General features: G+C 43.9%; 2 protein-coding genes across 7 annotated transcripts in view; one reads left to right on the forward strand and one right to left on the reverse strand.

Moving 5' to 3' along the window:
- Positions 1-8,472, forward strand: part of LOC118966680 (SMAD family member 9) — a 35,820-nt gene extending 27,348 nt beyond the window's left edge. For all 4 annotated transcript variants that reach the window (XM_090188773.1, XM_090188774.1, XM_036989460.2 and 1 more), the window contains exon 7: positions 4,193-8,472. In XM_090188773.1, coding sequence (XP_090044899.1) covers positions 4,193-4,336 — 144 coding nt within the window. In that variant the 3' untranslated portion in view covers positions 4,337-8,472. The remainder of the gene's footprint in view (positions 1-4,192) is intronic.
- A 3,374-nt stretch (positions 8,473-11,846) lies between these two features.
- LOC110533260 (regulatory factor X-associated protein) lies at positions 11,847-17,257 on the reverse strand. 3 transcript variants are annotated; one of them, XM_090188776.1, is made up of 5 exons: positions 17,120-17,257; positions 16,946-17,038; positions 16,411-16,850; positions 15,918-16,028; positions 11,847-12,766 (listed from the first exon to the last, which is right to left on the reverse strand). In XM_090188776.1, exons 3-5 carry the CDS (start codon positions 16,708-16,710, stop codon positions 12,662-12,664), a joined length of 516 nt encoding a protein of 171 aa, XP_090044902.1. In that variant the 5' UTR covers positions 16,711-16,850; positions 16,946-17,038; positions 17,120-17,257; the 3' UTR covers positions 11,847-12,661. The 3 variants fall into 3 exon arrangements, with proteins under 3 accessions (XP_090044902.1, XP_090044903.1, XP_021473022.3); XM_090188777.1 differs by having other exon boundaries at positions 16,411-16,855; positions 17,120-17,246; XM_021617347.3 differs by having other exon boundaries at positions 16,411-17,038; positions 17,120-17,246.
- Positions 17,258-19,188: the final 1,931 nt, after the last annotated feature.

Below are 19,188 nucleotides of genomic sequence, written 5' to 3' on the forward strand. Positions count from 1 at the left end.
TATAACAAACTGACCCTAGCCCCCCGACACATAAACTACTGCAGCATAAATACTGGAGGCTGAGACAGGATGGGTCAGGAGACACTGTGGCCCCATCCGAGGACACCCCCGGACAGGGCCAAACAGGAAGGATATAATCCCACCCACTTTGCCAAAGCACAGCCCCCACACCACTAGAGGGATATCTTCAACCACCAACTTACCATCCTGAGACAAGGCTGAGTATAGCCCACAAAGACCTCCGCCACGGCACAACCCAAGGGGGGGGGGCGCCAACCCAGACAGGATGACCACATCAGTGAATCAACCCACTCAGGTGACGCACCTCCTCCAGGGACGGCATGAGAGAGCCCCAGTAAGCCAGTGACTCAGCCCCTGTAATAGGGTTAGAGGCAGATAATCCCAGTGGAAAGAGGGGAACCGGCCAGGCAGAGACAGCAAGGGCGGTTGCTCCAGAGCCTTTCCGTTCACCTTCCCACTCCTGGGCCAGACTACACTCAATCATATGACCCACTGAAGAGATGAGTCTTCAGTAGAGACTTAAAGGTTGAGACCGAGTCTGCGTCTCTGACATGGGTAGGCAGACCGTTCCATAAAAATGGAGCTCTATAGGAGAAAGCCCTGCCTCCAGCTGTTTGCTTAGAAATTCTAGGGACAATTAGGAGGCCTGCGTCTTGTACGTGTAGGTATGTACGGCAGGACCAAATCAGAGAGATAGGTAGGAGCAAGCCCATGTAATGCTTTGTAGGTTAGCAGTAAAACCTTGAAATCAGCCCTTGCTTTGACAGGAAGCCAGTGTAGAGAGGCTAGCACTGGAGTAATATGATCAATTTTTTTGGTTCTAGTCAGGATTCTAGTAGCCGTATTTAGCACTAACTGAAGTTTATTTAGTGCTTTATCCGGATAGCCGGAAAGTAGAGCATTGCAGTAGTCTAACCTAGAAGTGACAAAAGCATGGATACATTTTTCTGCATCATTTTTGGACAGAAAGTTTCTGATTTTTGCAATGTTACATAGATGGAAAAAAGCTGTCCTTGAAATGGTCTTGATATGTTCTTCAAAAGAGAGATCAGGGTCCAGAGTAACGCCGAGGTCCTTCACAGTTTTATTTGAGACGACTGTACAACCATTAAGATGAATTGTCAGATTCAACAGAAGATCTCTTTGTTTCTTGGGACCTAGAACAAGCATCTCTGTTTTGTCCGAGTTTAAAAGTAGAAAGTTTGCAGCCATCCACTTCCTTATGTCTGAAACACATGCTTCTAGCAAGGGCAATTTTGGGGCTTCACCATGTTTCATTGAAATGTACAGCTGTGTGTCATCCGCATAGCAGTGAAAGTTAACATTATGTTTTCGAATAACATCCCCAAGAGGTCAAATAAATAGTGAAAACAATAGTGGTCCTAAAACGGAACCTTGAGGAACACCAAAATTTACAGTTGATTTGTCAGAGGACAAACCATTCACAGAGACAAACTGATATCTTTCCGACAGATAAGATCTAAACCAGGCCAGAACTTGTCCGTGTAGACCAATTTGGGTTTCCAATCTCTCCAAAAGAATGTGGTGATCGATGGTATCAAAAGCAGCACTAAGGTCTAGGAGCACGAGGACAGATGCAGAGCCTCGGTCCGATGCCATTAAAATGTCATTTACCACCTTCACAAGTGCAGTCTCAGTGCTATGATGGGGTCTAAAACCAGACTGAAGCATTTCGTATACATTGTTTGTCTTCAGGAAGGCAGTGAGTTGTTGCGCAACAGCCTTTTCTAAATGTTTTGAGAGGAATGGAAGATTCGATATAGGCCGATAGTTTTTTATATTTTCTGGGTCAAGGTTTGGCTTTTTCAAGAGAGGCTTTATTACTGCCACTTTTAGTGGCTTTGTCGAGGTAATACCTGTCGTGGTTATTATTGTCGTTTTGTCACGTGACCTCGACATGGGCAGTGAATACGGCTCTGAAACGATTCATCACATTTGAACAGATGTTTTGTCTACAGAAAAGAGTTACTGAGATGTCTGGTGAAACAATGTTCTTTACTAGTGTACAACACAGATCTTTACTAGTGTACAACACAGATCTTTACTAGTGAACACAGATCTTTACTAGTGAACAACACAGATCTTTACTAGTGAACACAGATCTTTACTAGTGAACACAGATCTTTACTAGTGAACACAGATATTTACTAGTGAACAACACAGATCTTTACTAGTGTACAACACAGATATTTACTAGTGAACACAGATATTTACTAGTGTACAACACATATCTTTACAGCCCAGGGTGCATTCAACTGCTTTTTATATTTGCTAAACATTTATGGTTTATGATTTGACTTGATTTCAGCAGTAAAGTGGTGTTTGTAAGAAGAACTGTAAGACATTAAGTAGAATGTGTTGCTGAATGACGTTCCACTGTTTCCACGGTAACTCAATGCGTGTTTTTCTGATCTTTGGCTCCAGCCTGGAGTGATGACACAGGGTTCCGGAACACACGACACACGTATTGGTCACGGACGTATCTAGTGACAGATACACAAACCCAGATAACAGTACAACTTTAGTCTGTCCCCTCGTCCCGACCCGGGCGCGAACCAGGGACCCTGTGCACACATCAACAATAGTCACCCACAAAGCATCGTTACCCATCGCTTCACAAAAGCCGCGGCCCTTGCAGAGCAAAGGGGGGAACCACTACTTCAAGGTCTCAGAGCGAGTTACGTTACCAGATTGAAACGCTATTAGCGGGCACCACCGCTAACTAGCTAGCCATTTCACATCCGTTACACAAGAGGTCGACCGATTAGTCGGCATGGCCGAATAATTAGGGCCGATTTCAAGTTTCAAGTTCACTAAAAGAAGAAACATTTTGCTTTCAAATTGATAGTTTACGGATTTAACCATATTAATGACCATAGGCTCGTATTTCTGTGTTTATTATATTATATTTAAGTCTATGATTTGATAGAGCAGTCTGACTGAGCGGTGGTAGGCAGCAGCAGGCTCGTAAGCATTCATTCAAACAGCACTTCCTGCGTTTGCCAGCAGCTCTTAGCAATGCTTGAAACACAGCGCTTTTTATGACTTCAAGGCTCCAGAGATTAGGCTGGCAATACTAAAGTGCCTATAATAACATCCAATAGTTAGAGGTATTTGAAATACAAATTGTATAGAGAGAAATAGTTGACGCATCATAATTCCTATAATAACTACAACCTAAAACTGCTTAACTGGGAATATTGAAGAACTGGGAATATTGAACCACCAACTTTCATATGTTCTCATGTTTTGAGCAAGGAACTTAAACGTTAGCTTTTTTACATGGCACATATTGCACTTTTACTCTCTTCTCCAACACTTTGTTTTTGCATTATTTAAACCAAATTGAACATGTTTCATTATTTATTTGAGACTAAATAGATGTTATTTTTGTATTATATTAAGTTAAAATAAAAGTATTCATTGTTCATTCAGTCTTGTTGTAATTGTCATTATAACAAAAATATATATAGAAAATCGACCGATTAATCAATACAATAATCAGTATCGGCTTTTTTTGGTCCTACAATAATCAGTATCGGCTTTATGGTCCTCCAATAATCAGTATCGGCTTTTTTTGGTCCTCCAATAATCAGTATCGGCTTTTTATGGTCCTCCAATAATCACTATCGGCTTTTTGGTCCTCCAATAATCAGTATCGGCTTTTTTTGGTCCTCCAATAATCAGTATCGGCTTTTTATGGTCCTCCAATAATCAGTATCGGCTTTTTTTGGTCCTCCAATAATCAGTATCGGTATCGGCGTTGAAAATCAGAATCGGTCGACCTCTAGCACACACACATACACACAAGGTTAAATTCACTAGTCACCAAACAGAACACAAGGTTAAATTCACTAGTCACCAAACAGAACACAAGGTTAAATTCACTAGTCACCAAACAGAACACAAGGTTAAATTCACTAGTCACCAAACAGAACACAAGGTGAAATTCACTAGTTCACTAGGCAGACCGAAGAAAATGGACTGAAACAGAAGAAAACTAACTGAAACATGGAGGGTTGAACTGAACTTATCCTACAAGAAACACCCATTTTCCTTTTATGTTGCCAAACCCTTTTGCGCTGTTTTGCTACAGTGTGCACTAATGAATGTGACCCAACTGATAATTGTATTTACTTCCGCTGTGCAGGGCTGGGGTGCAGAGTACCACCGTCAGGACGTCACCAGCACCCCCTGCTGGATAGAGGTGCACCTGCACGGCCCTCTGCAATGGCTGGACAAGGTCCTCACACAGATGGGCTCTCCCCACAACCCCATCTCCTCTGTGTCCTAACACACACAGCCCCATCTCCTCTGTGTCCTAACACTCACAGCCCCATCTCCTCTGTGTCCTAACACACACTCACAACCCCATCTCCTCTGTGTCCTAACACACACAGCCCCATCTCCTCTGTGTCCTAACACTCACAGCCCCATCTCCTCTGTGTCCTAACACACACTCACAACTTCATCTCCTCTGTGTCCTAACACACACAGCCCCATATCCTCTGTGTCCTAACACTCACAGCCCCATCTCCTCTGTGTCCTAACACACACAACCCCGTCTCCTCTGTGTCCTAACACACACAACCCCGTCTCCTCACACACAGCCCAATCTCTGTGTCCTAACACACACAACCCCGTCTCCTCACACACAGCCCAATCTCTGTGTCCTAACACACAGCCCAATCTCTGTGTCCTAACACACACAACCCCGTCTCCTCGCACACAGACCCATCTCTGTGTCCTAACACACAGCCCAATCTCTGTGTCCTAACACACACAACCCCGTCTCCTCACACACAGCCCCATCTCCTCTGTGTCCTAACACACACAACCCCGTCTCCTCGCACACAGCCCCATCTCTGTGTCCTAACACACAGCCCAATCTCTGTGTCCTAACACACACAACCCCGTCTCCTCACACACAGCCCAATCTCTGTGTCCTAACACACAGCCCAATCTCTGTGTCCTAACACACACAACCCCGTCTCCTCGCACACAGCCCAATCTCTGTGTCCTAACACACACAACCCCGTCTCCTCACACACAGCCCCATCTCCTCTGTGTCCTAACACACACAACCCCGTCTCCTCTGTGTCCTAACACACAGCCCAATCTCTGTGTCCTAACACACACAACCCCGTCTCCTCGCACACAGCCCCATCTCTGTGTCCTAACACACAGCCCCATCTCTGTGTCCTAACACACACAACCCCGTCTCCTCGCACACAGCCCCATCTCTGTGTCCTAACACACAGCCCAATCTCTGTGTCCTAACACACACAACCCCGTCTCCTCACACACAGCCCAATCTCTGTGTCCTAACACACAGCCCAATCTCTGTGTCCTAACACACACAACCCCGTCTCCTCGCACACAGCCCCATCTCTGTGTCCTAACACACAGCCCAATCTCTGTGTCCTAACACACACAACCCCGTCTCCTCACACACAGCCCCATCTCCTCTGTGTCCTAACACACACAACCCCGTCTCCTCACACACAGCCCCATCTCCTCTGTGTCCTAACACACACAACCCCGTCTCCTCACACACAGCCCCATCTCTGTGTCCTAACACACAGCCCAATCTCTGTGTCCTAACACACACAACCCCGTCTCCTCGCACACAGCCCAATCTCTGTGTCCTAACACACAGCCCAATCTCTGTGTCCTAACACACACAACTCCGTCTCCTCACACACAGCCCCATCTCCTCTGTGTCCTAACACACACAACCCCATCTCCTCACACACAGCCCCATCTCTGTGTCCTAACACACACACACACACACACATCTCCATGTGTCTCTGTGCTTATCTCCATTGATGCTATTGGAAATAGCCTTACTGGAAACAACCATCAGTTCTGAATTAAACAACATTATGTTTCAGTTCATGGCAGGTAATCACGAGTAGGTTGCACTACCGTAGCTTTCCGTCAGTGCTGCAGATAGGAACAACGCTTCACACACACACACATGGTATGGTTGTAGCTACTAGTGTCGTAACCATGGTTTTAATGGTCCCTCAGACAGCCTTTCGTTTACTGTGAGCTACAAGGCAGCATTCAACCACACGTAGCTGCTTAAATAAACCTTTAAATAAACCTTTAACTGCACTCACAGACAAGGAATGTGTCCCAAATGGTACCCTGTTACCTTTACAGGGCACTACTGTTGACCAGAGCCCTATGGGAGTCCTGTAGAGCCCTATGGGAGTCCTGTAGAGCTTTATGGATCCCTATGGGAGTCCTGTAGAGCCCTTTGGGAGTCCTGTAGAGCCCTTTGGGAGTCCTGTAGAGCCCTGTGGGAGTCCTGTAGAGCCCTGTGGGAGTCCTGTAGAGCCCTATGGGAGTCCTGTAGAGCCCTATGGGAGTCCTGTAGAGCCCTATGGGAGTCCTGTAGAGCCCTGTGGGAGTCCTGTATAGCCCTATGGGAGTCCTGTAGAGCCCTATTGGAGCCCTATGGGAGTCCTGTAGAGCCCTGTAGAGCCCTGTGGGAGTCCTGTGGGAGCCCTATTGGAGTCCTGTAGAGCCCTATTGGAGTCCTGTAGAGCCCTATTGGAGCCCTATGGGAGTCCTGTAGAGCCCTATGGGAGTCCTGTAGAGCCCTATTGGAGCCCTATGGGAGTCCTTTAGAGCCCGATTGGAGCCCTATGGGAGTCCTGTAGTGCCCTATGGGAGTCCTGTAGAGCCCTATGGGAGTCCTGTAGAGCCCTATGGGAGTCCTGTAGAGCCCTATGGGAGTCCTGTAGAGCCCTATTGGAGTCCTGTAGAGCCCTATTGGAGTCCTGCAGAGCCCTATGGGAGTCCTGTAGAGCCCTATTGGAGCCCTATGGGAGTCCTGTAGTGCCCTATGGGAGTCCTGTAGAGCCCTATTGGAGTCCTGTAGAGCCCTATGGGAGTCCTGTAGAGCCCTATTGGAGTCCTGTAGAGCCCTATGGGAGTCCTGTAGAGCCCTATTGGAGTCCTGTAGAGCCCTATGTGAGTCCTGTAGAGCCCTATTGGAGCCCTATGGGAGTCCTGTAGAGCCCTATGGGAGTCCTGTAGAGCCCTATTGGAGCCCTATGGGAGTCCTATACAGCCCTATTGGAGCCCTATGTGAGTCCTGTAGAGCCCTGTGGGAGCCCTATGGGAGTCCTGTAGAGCCCTATGGGAGTCCTGTAGAGCCCTATGGGAGTCCTGTAGAGCCCTATAGAGCCCTATGTGAGTCCTGTAGAGCCCTATGTGTCCTGTAGAGCCCTGTAGAGCCCTATGGGAGTCCTGTAAAGTCCTGTAGAACCCTATGGGAGTCCTGTAGAGCCCTATGGGAGCCCTGTAGAGTCCTGTAGAGCCCTATTGGAGCCATGTGGAGCCCTATGGGAGTCCTGTAGAGCCCTCTGGAGCCATGTGGAGCCCTATGGGAGTCCTGTAGAGCCCTATGGGAGTCCTGTAGAGCCCTCTGGAGCCATGTGGAGCCCTATGGGAGTCCTGTAGAGCCCTGGTCAAAAGCTGTGTGTTACATAGGACATAGGGTTCCATTTGAGATGCATCAAGGGAACATGGGATATACAGTGGGGCAAAACAAGTAATTAGTCAGCCACCAATTGTGCAAGTTCTCCCACTTAAAAAGATGAGAGAGGCCTGTAATTTTCATCATAAGTACAATTCAACTATGACAGACAAAATGAGAGAAAAAAAATCTGAAAATCACATTGTAGGATTTTTAATGAATTTATTTGCAAATTATGGTGGAAAATAAGTATTTGGTCAATAACAAAAGTTTATCTCAATACTTTGTTATATACCCTTTGTTGGCAATGACAGAGGTCAAACATTTTCTGTAAGTCTTTACAAGGTTTTCACACACTGTTGCTGGTATTTTGGCCCATTCCTCCATGCAGATCTCCTCTAGAGCAGTGATGTTTTGGGGCTGTTGCTGGGCTGTTGTGGACAGGTGTCTTTAATTCTGATAACAAGTTCAAACAGGTGCCATTAATACAGGTAACGAGTGGAGGACAGAGGAGCCTCTTAAAGAAGAAGTTACAGGTCTGTGAGAGCCAGAAATCTTGCTTGTTTGTAGGTGACCAAATACTTATTTTCCACCATAATTTGCAAATAAATTCATAAAAAATCCTATAATGTGATTTTCTGGATTTTTTTCTCTCATTTTGTCCGTCATAGTTGAAGTGTACCTAGGATGAAAATTACAGGCCTCTCTCATCTTTTGAAGTGGGAGAATTTGCACAATTGGTGGCTGACTAAATACTTTTTTGCCCCACTGTACATTTACAGCAAGTACTAATCCAAATTTAAACGTCCATGTTTACTACGATGTTTTATAGGGAAACATGTTTACTAATGTCTAATGGTTTCTTTACTTCATGTTTACTAATGTCTAATGGCTTTCGTTTTGCTTATTTCATTAAAGCTTTTTCCTTAGCATTTAAAGTAGTATTAAGTACTTATTTTATGTATATTTATCATACACTGATGAACTATTCTCATAAGCACTTATACTAGTGTTCTCTGTGAATAAGGCGTCAAGTCAATTGAAATTTAAAGGTAATTTCCTATTGAGCTGACATAAAGTGTTTACAATGAATGGGATCTCTGCATATGCGGGCACATTACCTTTAAAAGGGACAATTGTAACGTGCAATAGGATTGAATCCCGGCCTAGATTCTAGTTGTTGTACTAGTGATTCTTACAAAACATAGTGAACACTAGAAAACGCTCTCGATATGTGATCAAACAGCTTGTTTAATGGATTTCATAGACACAGCCTGAGGAGGACCATCACGTTCATCATTATTCTCATTTGATGTTCACAGGGTTAATAGCAGATATACAGTTGAAGTCTGAAGTTTACATACACCTTAGCCAAATACATTTAAACTCAGTTTTTCACAATTCCTTAACTTAATCCGAGTAAAAAATTATCTGTTTTAGGTCAGTTAGATAGGATCACCACTTTATTTTAAAAATGTGAAATGTCAGCTCTTAATTTCTTTCATCACATTCCCAGTGAGTCAGAAGTTTACATACGCTCAATTAGTATTTGGTAGTATTGCCTTTAAATCGTTTAACTTGGGTCAAACGTTTCGGCTAGCCTTCCAAAAGCTTCCCACATTAAGTTGGGTGAATGTTGCCCCATTTCTCCTGACAGAGCTGGTGTAACTGAGTCAGGTTTGTAGGCCTCCTTGTTCGCACACGCTTTTTCAGTTCTGCACACAAATGTTCTATAGGCTTGAGGTCAGGGCTTTGTGATGGCCACTCCAATACCTTGACTTTGTTGTCCTTAAGCCATTTTGCCACAACTTTGGAAGTATGCTTGAGGTCATTGTCCATTTGGAAGACCCATTTGCGACCAAGCTTTAACTTTCTGACTGATGTGCTTTACGATTGGGATGGTGTTCTTCGGCTTGCAAGCCTCCCCCTTTTTCCTCCAAACATAACGATGGTCATTATGGGCCAATAGTTATATTTTTGATTCATCAGACCAGAGGACATTTATCCAAAAAGTATGATCTTTGTCCCCATGTGCAGTTGCAAACCGTAGTCTACAGCCAGGCTGTGTCGATATAGGACTCGTTTTACTGTAGATATAGATACCTTTGTACCTGTTTCCTCCAGTATCTTCACAAGGTCCTTTGCTGTTGTTCTGGGATTGATTTGCACTTTTCTCACCAAACTACATTCATCTCTAGGAGACAGAACGCGTCTCCTTCCTGAGCCGTATGACGGCTGCATGGTCCCATGGTGTTTATACTTGTGTATTATTGTTTGTACAGATGAATATGGTACCTTCAGATGTTTGGAAATTTCTCCCAAGGATGAACCAGACTTGTGGAGGTCTACAATTTATTTTTCTGAGGTCTTGGCTGATTTCATTTGATTTTCCCATGATGTCAAGCAAAGAGGCACTGAGTTTGAAGGTCGGCCTTGAAATACATCCACAGGTACCTCTCCAATTGACTCAAATTATGTCAGTTAGCCTATCAGAAGCTTATAAAGCCATGACATTTTTCTGGAATTTTCCAGGCTGTTTAAAGGCACAGTCAACTTAGTGTATGTAAACTTCTAACCCACTGGAATTGTGCTACAGTGAATTATAAGTGAAATAATCTGTAAACAATTGTTGTAAAAATGACTTGTCATGCACGAACCGACTTGCCAAAACTACAGTTTGTTAACAAGAAATTTGTGGAGTGGTTGAAAAACGAGTTTTAATGACTCTAACCTAGGTGTATGTAAATTTCAGACTTCAACTGTATCAGGTTAACCAGGCAACCTTGGTCCTGGGGTACCACAGGCCCTTCATGTTCATGATTTAAACCGATCCGGAAGACCAGGTGTGTTGAATTAAAGGCAATCACTGAACTGATCAATTAGCTCAGTTGGTCAGGTGTTGTGCCTAGTTTGGACAAAATCTTGCGCTACCTCCAGGAACAGGGTTACCTAGTAGGTTGAAGTTTCCCCCAGTAATCACTGATTCCAAGGGCAGATATGTTTCTGTCCCCTAAAGCCTCATTTCTGAAGAACGCAGAATAATATTTACTCGCGTAGCACAAAAAATATGCACACGTGGGCAGCCCCGCCAATTTGTTTCAACAAGGCAGGATGACAATTTTGTGTAGCCGGTTGATAAGATGCTTTCATGCGAAGGGTATACATCAGGGTTGGGGTCAATTCCAGTCAATTACCTATCCATAATACTAAGGGTATACATCAGGGTTGGGGTCAATTCCAGTCAATTACCTATCCATAATACTAAGGGTATACATCAGGGTTGGGGTCAATTCCAGTCAATTACCTATCCATAATACTAAGGGTATACATCAGGGTTGGGGTCAATTCGGTTGGGGCGGCAGGGTAAAATCAGGAAATGCGTCCACTAGGCAGGGTAGCCTAGTGGTTAGAGTGTTGGACTAGGAACCGGAAGGTTGCGAGTTCAAACCCCCGAGCTGACAAGGTACAAATCTGTCGTTCTGCCCCTGAACAAGGCAGTTAACCCACTGTTCCCAGGCCGTCATTGAAAATAAGAATTTGTTCTTAACTGACTTGCCTGGTTAAATAAAGGTAAAAAAAAAAATTAAAAAAAATTCCAGCCGATTCAGAAAGTAAACCTAATTTAAATTCCAAACTTTCCTCATTGAAAAGTATTGAAGAGAATTGTAATTAATCACCCCGACCCCTGGTATATCATGGCTTAAATGTTCAATATTAGTATTATGGATAGGTCATCTGATCCTAGGTCTGTGGTACAACTTCTACCCCAAGATACACAATACACACATCACAACAGATTGTAGAGTTAAAAACACACGGTAGCAATGAGGTCAGGTGGAGTCCTCGTCTCTCAAGGCGAAATCGCCACGCTATCTGGCGTAACACGACGACACAGTAGCTCTCGAGCATTAGTACCTTCTAGAAACCATGCTATGGTGTGCATGAACACACACACACACACACGTAACTGCACACCAAGAAGCATGATTGTCACATGTAAAAAAACAAAAAACAAACAGACAAACTGATAGTGAATTCAGACTTCATAAATGAGCCATTTTAGCAACCACACTAGTATTTGCTGCCAAGTTATCAGCAGAAGTTTATAAAATTATATAATTGACTTTTAGTATCTGTTAGGTCTGGTTTTAAAATGTAATAGATTTGAGCAAGAAGCCAAGACAGGTCCTTTTGTAATAACTTAATAGCTAACAACACAAGAACATAGATGACAATACAAAATAAAACAACTTGTGTTTTTTAGCTGATAAGAGTGAAACATGTTTATGTTGTTGGCACTAACAGGTTCATGTATGGTATAAATTATTTATTGATTGATCATGGAAGCTCGGTCATTGATGATTATAGTACAGTTCCTAAGGACCACGGAGATCCTATTCAATGACTAGAGGGGCTATGTCATAATCCCTCAAGGTTCCAGAATAGAATGAAATGGCAGCCATTTTGGTCAGGGAGAAATACAAAACCAGTCTAATTGGAATGAATAGCAGTAGAGGCATAGGTGACGCATTTCCTGATTTGACTTATGTAGGAAAATAAAATATGTGATATATCAACTATTGTCATATAGTTATAAATACAGTTTATACACATGTTCTGTATAAAACAACCTCTAAAATATATTTCAACAGACCATAAATGTCAAAAAAAAATATATTGGAAAGTTGTGAGTGAATTTCAGTACTTGTTAGCATTTACAACTTGTCTAAATCCGATCATCAACTGATTTCAGCCAGCGTCTGGCTGTAGATTGACTGCATTGTTTGAATATAATGTTGGGCATTTTGGGTAGTTCATTAAAAACATTTATTTAATCATTCCTCTCTAACGTACTGGCTAACAAACATACAGTGCAGATACATTCTTCAAAGTCATTGTTTTATACAACATCTTATCACAACACTCCCTGACCAACATGGCTGATCTTTATCTCATCATAAGAAGGTCCATGGCCATTCTAGTATTCTATTTCCAATGAGTCAATCCTTCTCACAGAATTAGGAATTGAATAGGATCTCTATGGTCCTTCTCCTGTCAGAATCAGAGATGGAATCAGGGAAATAGTTCCAGAACACCCAGAGAAGCTGGCTCCTCCCGCTGTTGCCGTTAGCAGCCCTGGAAGTGAGGCTGTGATTGGCTGAGGCTCTGGGTGGCCAGGAGACGCTGCTGCTGCTGTAAAAACATGATCACCTCAGGACTCCTCAGCAAAGACTGGGGACAGAACACACACAGACAGACAGACATTAGTGTGATATGTAGTGCATTGTCTGAATTCATAATTTAGACCTATTTTGCAACCACTAGAGATGTGGGTGAACTGGCATAACGACCGACCGACCGACCGACCGACCGACCGACCGACAGACAGACAGACAGACAGACAGACAGACAGACAGACAGACAGACAGACAGACAGACAGACAGACAGACAGACAGACAGTTAATACTGACTAACAGACAGACAGACATACATACAGTCAGTATTTACAGTCAGTCAGTCAGTCAGTATTTACAGTCAGTCAGTCAGTCAGTCAGTATTTACAGTCAGTCAGTATTTACAGTCAGTCAGTCAGTCAGTATTTACAGTCAGTCAGTATATACAGTCAGTCAGTATTTACAGTCAGTCAGTCAGTCAGTCAGTATTTACAGTCAGTCAGTCTGTATTTACAGTCAGTCAGTCAGTCAGTATTTACAGTCAGTCAGTATTTACAGTCAGTCAGTATTTACAGTCAGTCAGTCAGACAGTCAGTATTTAAAGTCAGTCAGTCAGTATTTACAGTCAGTCAGTCAGTTAGTCAGACAGTCAGTATATACAGTCAGTCAGTATATACAGTCAGTCAGTATTTACAGTCAGTCAGTCAGTATTTACAGTCAGTCAGTCAGTATTTACAGTCAGTCAGTCAGTTAGTCAGACAGTCAGTATATACAGTCAGTCAGTATATACAGTCAGTCAGTATTTACAGTCAGTCAGTCAGTATTTACAGTCAGTCAGTCAGTATTTACAGTCAGTCAGTCAGTTAGTCAGACAGTCAGTATTTAAAGTCAGTCAGTCAGACAGTCAGTATTTACAGTCAGTCAGTCAGTATTTACAGTCAGTCAGTATTTACAGTCAGTCAGTCAGTTAGTCAGTATTTACAGTCAGTCAGTCAGACAGTCAGTATTTACAGTCAGTCAGTCAGTATTTACAGTCAGTCAGTCAGTCAGTATTTACAGTCAGTCAGTCAGTATTTACAGTCAGTCAGTCAGTATTTACAGTCAGTCAGTCAGTCTTTACAGTCAGTCAGTCAGTTAGTCAGACAGTCAGTATTTACAGTCAGTCAGTCAGTATTGTCAGTCAGTCAGTCAGTCAGTCAGTATTTACAGTCAGTCAGTCAGTATTTACAGTCAGTCAGTATTTACAGTCAGTCAGTCAGTATTTACAGTCAGTCAGTATTTACAGTCAGTCAGTATATACAGTCAGTCAGTATTTACAGTCAGTCAGTCAGTATTTACAGTCAGTCAGTATTTACAGTCAGTCAGTCAGTTAGTCAGTATTTACAGTCAGTCAGTCAGACAGTCAGTATTTACAGTCAGTCAGTCAGTATTTACAGTCAGTCAGTCAGTCAGTATTTACAGTCAGTCAGTCAGTATTTACAGTCAGTCAGTCAGTATTTACAGTCAGTCAGTCAGTCTTTACAGTCAGTCAGTCAGTTAGTCAGACAGTCAGTATTTACAGTCAGTCAGTCAGACAGTCAGTATTTACAGTCAGTCAGTCAGTATTGTCAGTCAGTCAGTCAGTATTTACAGTCAGTCAGTCAGTATTTACAGTCAGTCAGTATTTACAGTCAGTCAGTCAGTATTTACAGTCAGTCAGTATTTACAGTCAGTCAGTATATACAGTCAGTCAGTATTTACAGTCAGTCAGTATTTACAGTCAGTCAGTCAGTATTTACAGTCAGTCAGTCAGCATTTACAGTCAGTCAGTCAGTATTTACAGTCAGTCAGTATTTACTGTCAGTCAGTCAGTATTTACAGTCAGTCAGTCAGCATTTACAGTCAGTCAGTCAGTATTTACAGTCAGTCAGTATTTACTGTCAGTCAGTCAGTATTTACTGTCAGTCAGTATTTACAGTCAGTCAGTCAATATTTACAGTCAGTCAGTCAGTCAATATTTACAGTCAGTCAGTCAGTCAGTCAGTATTTACAGTCAGTCAGTCAGTATTTACAGTCAGTCAGTCAGTATTTACAGTCAGTCAGTCAGTATTTACAGTCAGTCAGTATTTACAGTCAGTCAGTCAGTATTTACAGGCAGTCAGTATTTACAGGTAGTCAGTATTTACAGTCAGTCAGTCAGTATTTACAGTCAGTCAGTATTCACAGTCAGTCAGTATTTACAGTCAGTCAGTCAGTATTTAGTCAGTCAGTCAGTATTTACAGTCAGTCAGTCAGTATTTACAGTCAGTCAGTCAGTCAGTCAGTATTTACACTCAGTCAGTCAGTATTTACACTCAGTTAGTCAGTATTTACAGTCAGTCAGTCAGTATTTACAGTCAGTCAGTCAGTCAGTATTTACAGTCCGTCAGTCAGTATTTACAGTCAGTCAGTATTTACAGTCAGTCAGTATTTACAGTCAGTCAGTATTTACAGTCAGTCAGTCAATATTTACAGTCAGTCAGTCAGTCAGTATTTACAGTCAGTATTTACAGTCAGTCAGTCAGTATTTACAGTCAGTCAGTATTAACAGTCAGTCAGTATTTACAATCAGTCAGTATTTACAGTCAGTCAGTCAGTATTTACAGTCAGTCAGTCAGTATTTACAGGCAGTCAGTATTTACAGGCAGTCAGTCAGTATTTACAGTCAGTCAGTCATATTTACAGTCAGTCAGTATTTACAGTCAGTCAGTCAGTATTTAGTCAGTCAGTCAGTCGTCAGTATTTACAGTCAGTCAGTCAGTATTTACAGTCAGTCAGTCAGTCAGTATTTACAGTCAGTCAGTATTTACAGTCAGTCAGTCAGTCAGTATTTACAGTCAGTCAGTCAGTATTTACAGTCAGTCAGTCAGTATTTACACTCAGTCAGTCAGTATTTACACTCAGTCAGTCAGTATTTACATTCAGTCAGTCAGTCAGTATTTACAGTCAGTCAGTCAGTCAGTATTTACAGTCCGTCAGTCAGTATTTACAGTCCGTCAGTCAGTATTTACAGTCAGTCAGTCAGTATTTACAGTCAGTCAGTATTTACAGTCCATCAGTCAGTATTTACAGTCAGTCAGTATTTACACTCAGTCAGTATTTACAGGCAGTCAGTCAGTCAGTCAGTATTTACAGGCAGTCAGACAGTCAGTCAGTCAGTATTTACAGTCTGTCTGTGCCCATGACTCACCAGTCTCTTCTGGTTGAGCACCTGTTCGATGAGGGAGGGTCTGGCCGGCCGGTCCCCCACGGTACCAAGACGCTGCTTGTTCACAGATACAGGCCTCTCCTCCAAGCTCTCCTGATCAACACAGGACACACACACACACACACACACACACAGAGTACAGTTCAACAAATAGCCATCACATTGTTTAGACTAGATCAGAACTCTCTAGTCCTAGTCTTGGGGATCCACAGTAAGGTTTTGTTCCAGCCTTGTACTAAATATAACAGACAATTAAACATACACACACACATATATATATATATATATATATATATATATATATATATATATATATATATATATATATATATATATATATATATATATATATATATATATATATATATGATGATTAGTTGGATATGTATTAGTACTGGGCTGGAACAAAATCATGCACATATATTGCAACGTGTTTGTGTATATCTGTTTGTGTGTTAGTCAGATACATTCTTACATCTTGTTTGCTAGTGGACATAGCCTGGTCGCTCTTCTTCCTCTTGTATTTGTCTTTGTACATCTTGTTGCGGTGTTTTTTACACATCCACGGCTTCCGCTGCTTGGCTACCTGAGTCGTAGTTTCCGTGCACCCGTCGTATGTACAAGTCTTTGAAATGTTATCGCTATCCCCGTAGCCTTCTTCATCATCATCGTCTTCGTCGTTGGGTTCTTCGGGACTCGCAGCGTTATCCCGCGGGTCCGACGTGTCCAAAACATCGCTCTCCTCTTCGGCATCATCCATATCGTAGGAGAACATGTTGTTGTCCGACTCTTGTCGTGTGACTACATTTCTACTGTCGACAACACCGCTCTTGTCAACGTAGTACGTCTGTCCGTCTTTGTTGAGGATAATGCTCGAGTCCTTATTGTTGTTACCCGCTGACGTGTTACTCTCCTCTTCACTCATGATTGGGATAAAAATATATATTATTACTAGTAAATTGTAAGTTTAACGATAGCTGGCGAGTAAAAATTGGACTTTAGGTAGTTACCATGCTGGTTAGCTTGACATTTCCACCCCCTCTCCTTCACCTAAGTAGATCTGAGTGAGTTCGGGCAATAAGTGATGGACCACGTTCAATTAACTGGAAAAACAGAATAATACGGTTATACCTGACTGTTGGCTGCTCTAAAATAGTCAATCACATAATTGTATTTATACATACCAGAAATGCTTGCTAGCAGACAAACATTCTCACAACAAAAATAAACGAAGACAAGGAGGAGTCTCTTCTCCTTCTCCGGTGGGGTTTATCGACGGTTGGCATCCAAAATGACGATGCGTTACCGCCGACTACTGTACTGGAGTGTGGGCCGTAGGAGACAGAGAAACTAAACCCTACCTGTCAGACCCGTTTGCTCTTAAAAAAAGACAACAACATATTTGAGACGATATAAAAAGGCGTTCTACTCAATATAATCTTGAAACGAATTTCCTGTATTCCCTTTTCCATCATACTAGATCTCAACCTCTCTCTTTCCCTCTCATACTGCCCACACTGACACATGCTCTACGGTCTCTGTTTCCTGGCAATAATCACACTTTCCTGTTGGATGCTTTCCTATCACATTTAAGGTCTTATTCAACAGACTGTGTCCAACACTTAATCTTGTAAAAATAGCCTCCTCTCTTCTGTCCCGTCCTGCCGTCCTCCCCTCCTCGAATTTCCTCTGCCTGCCCTTAGTATCTCTATTCCACTGCTCCTGTCATCTCTACACCATCGCTGTTCATATCAGGCTGTTAACCTGTCATCTCTACACCATCACTGTCCATATCAGGCTGTTAACCTGTCATCTCTACACCATCGCTGTTCATATCAGGCTGTTAACCTGTCATCTCTACACCATCACTGTCTATATCAGGCTTTAAACCTGCTCCTGTCATCTCTACACCATCACTGTCTATATCAGGCTTTAACCTGTCATCTCTACTCCATCACTGTCTATATCAGGCTTTAACCTGTCATCTCTACACCATCACTGTCTATATCAGGCTTTTAACCTGTTATCTCTACACCATCACTGTCCATATCAGGCTATTAACCTGCTCCTGTCATCTCTACACCATCACTGTCTACTAAGTGCTTGGTTAGCCAGTACATCAACATCCCACTACTTAGTGGTTGGTTAGCTAGTACATCAACTGCCTCATTCCCCTCCATCCCCACATGGGCTGGGACCCAAGGAACTCTTATCTGTAACCCATCTGTGTAATCCTGCCATGGGTTTGTAGTACATCATAAAACAGCTCGATGGGCGATGGGCGACTCTGGCAGCTCCGGAGTGAAGGGCGACTCTGGCAGTTCCGGAGTGAAGGGCGACTCTGGCAGTTCCGGAGTGAAGGGCGACTCTGGCAGCTCCGGAGTGAAGGGCGACTCTGGCAGTTCCGGAGTGAAGGGCGACTCTGGCAGCTCCGGAGTGAAGGGCGACTCTGGCAGCTCCGGAGTGAAGGGCGACTCTGGCAGTTCCGGAGTGAAGGGCGACTCTGGCAGCTCCGGAGTGAAGGGCGACTCTGGCAGCTCCGGAGTGAAGGGCGACTCTGGCAGCTCCGGAGTGAAGGGCGACTCTGGCAGCTCCGGAGTGAAGGGCGACTCTGGCAGCTCCTGACAGGAGGGAGGCTCTGGAAGCGCTGGACAGGAGGGGACTCTGGAGGGAGGAGACGGAGAGAGACAGCCTGGTGCGTTTGGCTGCCACAGGAGGCCTGGTGCGTGGAGGAGGCACCGGATGGACCGGACCGTGGAAGCGCACTGGAGGTCTCGAGCACCGAGCCTGCACAACCTGTCCTGGCTGGATACCCCCTGTAGCCTGGCAAGTGCGGCGGGGTGGAACAGACCGCATTGGGCTGTGCTGGCGAACCGGGGACACCATGCGTAGGGCTGGCTGGTGCCATATAACCCGGGCCGAGGAGACCCACTGGAGACCAGTTGCACTGAGCCGGCTTCATTCCTCCTGGCTCGATGCCCACTCCTGCCCGGCCGATACGAGGAGCTGCGATGTAGCTCACCGGGCTATGCGTTCTCACTGGGGACACCGTGCGCCTCACGGCATAACACGGTGCCTGCCCGGTCAACCTCTCTCCACGGTAAGCACGGGTAGTTGGCTCAGGTCTCCTACCTGACTTAGCCACACTCCCCGTGTGCCCCCTCCCCCAATACGAGATGGCACAGGTCTCCTACCTGGCTTAGCCACACTCCCCGTGTGCCCCCCCTAAGAAATGTTTGGGTCTGCCTCTCGT

Source organism: Oncorhynchus mykiss, chromosome 10, assembly GCF_057628025.1.
Source record: "Oncorhynchus mykiss isolate SJ-2025 chromosome 10, ASM5762802v1, whole genome shotgun sequence".
Classification (NCBI taxonomy): Eukaryota; Metazoa; Chordata; class Actinopteri; order Salmoniformes; family Salmonidae; genus Oncorhynchus; species Oncorhynchus mykiss.